The following is a 3,170-nucleotide window of genomic DNA, read 5'->3' as shown; positions in this document are numbered from 1 at the left end:
GATATAAAATGTAATGTTAAAAGATTCAATTTGATGGCAGAAGATTAATGTTTTCCTCTCAAATAGTATAAATATTTTTTATATAATAATATTTAATACTTCAAAAATATATTTATCACATTATACGAATAATTTTAAGTAATTATCCAAACACACGTACTTTGAAAATTTAATCATTAATTACGTAAAATAACATCGTACTAGTTAGTAAAAAACCCATAAATCTTCAATATCATTTCATTCTTTGTGTCTATGGGACGAGTTCATAAACATATGAAAGTTTGAATTTCTCATGCTCCGCAGTGCTTCTACGAGTTCAGTGTCCGAAACATATTTTTGACCGAAGGAGAAAGAGCCTAATCTGTGACTCAACTTTAGCCCAAGATTACATCCAATCTGTTATTCCCAATTTACCAGTTGCACCAATATCACTGGTAACAATTCCAATTTTCGTGTTTAATAAATTCTAAGTAGTTGTATATATACGTAGACAGACTCGTAATTAATTTGAAAACGAAAAGTGAAGATTGTACAAGATAGACCAGCCCTCAGCGTAGGTCTACCACATATATTAACATAATTAATATTTCCAACTTCCCCCACCCAACCCCCCTCTTATTTTGCAATAATTTTTAATCTAAAAAACTTGGAAAAGACAAGCATATAAGGAATGAATCTATCCTCGCTAGCCTCCAGCTCTCTCCTTCACTTGTCCCTCGCTCTTTCATATTTTATTAAGAAATGGAGTCTAAAACCATGTCATCTATCCTAAAACTTGCATGTGTTTTGGTATTCCTTGCTGGTTTTGCAACAAGTGATATCGACAAAGATAAGGAGAAATGCGCAAACCAACTTGTGGGGCTTGCCACATGTCTTCCATATGTTACTGGGCAAGCGAAATCTCCTCAAAAGGAATGCTGCACTGGTCTGAAACAAGTGATACAGAGCAGCCCCGAGTGCATCTGTTTGCTGGTGAAGGATAAGGATGATCCAAGTCTTGGCTTCAAGATTAATGCCACACTCGCCTTGAGTTTGCCCTCTCAATGCCAAGCACCCGCTAACGCCTCCGACTGCCCTCGTGAGTCAACTCTTTTCCCCGTCTTTAATTTTTCACTGAAATCTTTTTTTAAACAACAATGTTTTAGATCAGGAACTTTGATTGTTCGGAGGTGTGGTTGACTAGTTATTGTTTCATCTGTGGTGCAGGTTTGCTACATTTGCCGCCAAACTCACCAGATGCTAAGGTGTTTGATGATTTCGCAAACGCTGCCAATAAAACCAATAGTTCTCCTGCACCTGGTAAGAATTCATTCGCCTCATCTCTAAGCATTACGAGGGAACATTTGCAGTACTCCATACTGCGCGCCTTCTAAGACAAACAACCGTTCCCCATGAAATATATATATATATATATATATATATATATATATATTTTGATATGTTGCACACTCAAGATGCTTTTGTAATTTATCATGCAAAATGTAATCCTAATTATAACCCTATTAAACCCATACATACCGTGCACATCTATGTGAGTACCGATGAGGTGTTACTCACCCATTGGATGCTTAATTTTTCTATATTTCATCACATCCAATAGATGAGTGTCACCTCATCGGTGCTCACATAGGTGTGCACGACGGTAGATGTGCAGCATATCAAAACTATATAATATTATCTTCGATTGTTTGTTTTTGACACGAAATAATTGGGAAAACAAAGTTCACAAAAAAAACTTCATATTTTACCCTTATTTAATTCATTCAAAAAAAGGTTTCATATTTTCCAAAACTTAGTTAATAGGGATATACTAGTAAAAGCAAGATTTGATGAAGGAGGGAGTATATACATATATATATATATTTATATATATATATATCACCGTTTGTATTGCGTAGTCCAATTGCCCACCTGCTGCTTATTCCTCTATTGAAATTGGTACAAAAAAATTATGAGAAAATAAGTTTTTTGGCCACTAATTTTTTGTTAAAGTTCATATATATTCAAAGTTTGGTTTTGCGAGGTAATTTTGTTTTTTTATTTTTTAAAATTCCATTTGGTCATATTGTGTATATAAAATATTGAAGTGTACGTCATCGTAAATTGCTGAAGTATTTGGTGCCACATTAGCGATTTGATAAAGTAGTAAAAAAAAATTAGAAATTAGTGTATCAAAGACAAAATTTGGACGATCGAGTTACTAGAATCCAACATATGATAAGTTAATTAGTTAATCAAAATTATTATTTTGTTTAGCATAATCATGGATATTCAGAGCACGACTAAATTAATTTTTCATTCAGTGACTTGAATTACCTGTATTGATTTATTAATTTCGTCCTGATTTGATTATAGGTATTAGCAGCACTAGTTCAAGTACCACAGCAACAACTTCTGATCAGAAGAGTGACGGTGGAAGAAGAAAGAGATTTTTAGGGTTTGAAAGGGTTTCTGTGATGTTGCTTATGGTGGCTGTCTCTATTTTATATTTTGCCTAATTGATTATCTTTGGTTTTCCACATGTTCAATTAATTGAGGAGACTAAAATATTGTTTCTTTATTTATCTACTTTTGGTTTTTTAGGTGAATAAAATAGTCCTTAATTAGAGTTATATATTGTATTTGTTTGATATCATATTGTTTATGAATTGCATGAGTATGTTTTCCTTTAAGTGTCATTTTATTTTCTAAGTACATTATTCATAATAATGATAATATATATATATATATGTATATATATATATATATATAGTTTTGATATACTGCACACCTACAGTGCATACAATATGAGTACCGATAATGTGTCACTCACCCATTGGATGCGTAATTTTTCTATATTTCATCACATCCAATAGGTGAATGACACATAATCGGTGTTCATATAGGTGTGGACGGTAGGTGTGCATAGGGATATAAACGAACCAAATCGTTTGTGAGTTATTCGAAGCTCGATTCGATAAAATCTCGTTTGAGCTCGTTTAATGAGGCTCGTTAGCTTGTGAACATGTTCGTTGGTAAGTTCATGAGTAATCTTTTAGATGAAAAAATAATAGTTTTGATATTTGATTTATTGATTTTTCATATTATTTATGAAATATATAGAAAAATCTATTAAATTTGTTTATTATAATAAATTTACAAATTTTAATAAGATTAATATATTTTCCTTT

At 32.2% G+C, this 3,170-nt stretch overlaps 1 protein-coding gene across 1 annotated transcript; it reads left to right on the top strand.

Moving 5' to 3' along the window:
* Positions 1-679: 679 nt before the first annotated feature.
* LOC140803089 (non-specific lipid transfer protein GPI-anchored 14-like) lies at positions 680-2,668 on the top strand. Its single transcript, XM_073158790.1, has 3 exons — positions 680-1,078; positions 1,207-1,299; positions 2,356-2,668. The coding sequence occupies exons 1-3, from the start codon at positions 742-744 to the stop codon at positions 2,496-2,498; spliced, it is 573 nt and encodes a 190-aa protein (XP_073014891.1). The 5' UTR covers positions 680-741; the 3' UTR covers positions 2,499-2,668.
* The last annotated feature ends 502 nt before the right edge of the window (positions 2,669-3,170 follow it).

Source organism: Primulina eburnea, chromosome 10 (genome assembly GCF_022965805.1).
Source record: "Primulina eburnea isolate SZY01 chromosome 10, ASM2296580v1, whole genome shotgun sequence".
Classification (NCBI taxonomy): domain Eukaryota; kingdom Viridiplantae; phylum Streptophyta; class Magnoliopsida; order Lamiales; family Gesneriaceae; genus Primulina; species Primulina eburnea.
Note: the sequence above shows the minus strand (reverse complement) of the source record. Positions and strands in the feature narration are given on the sequence as shown.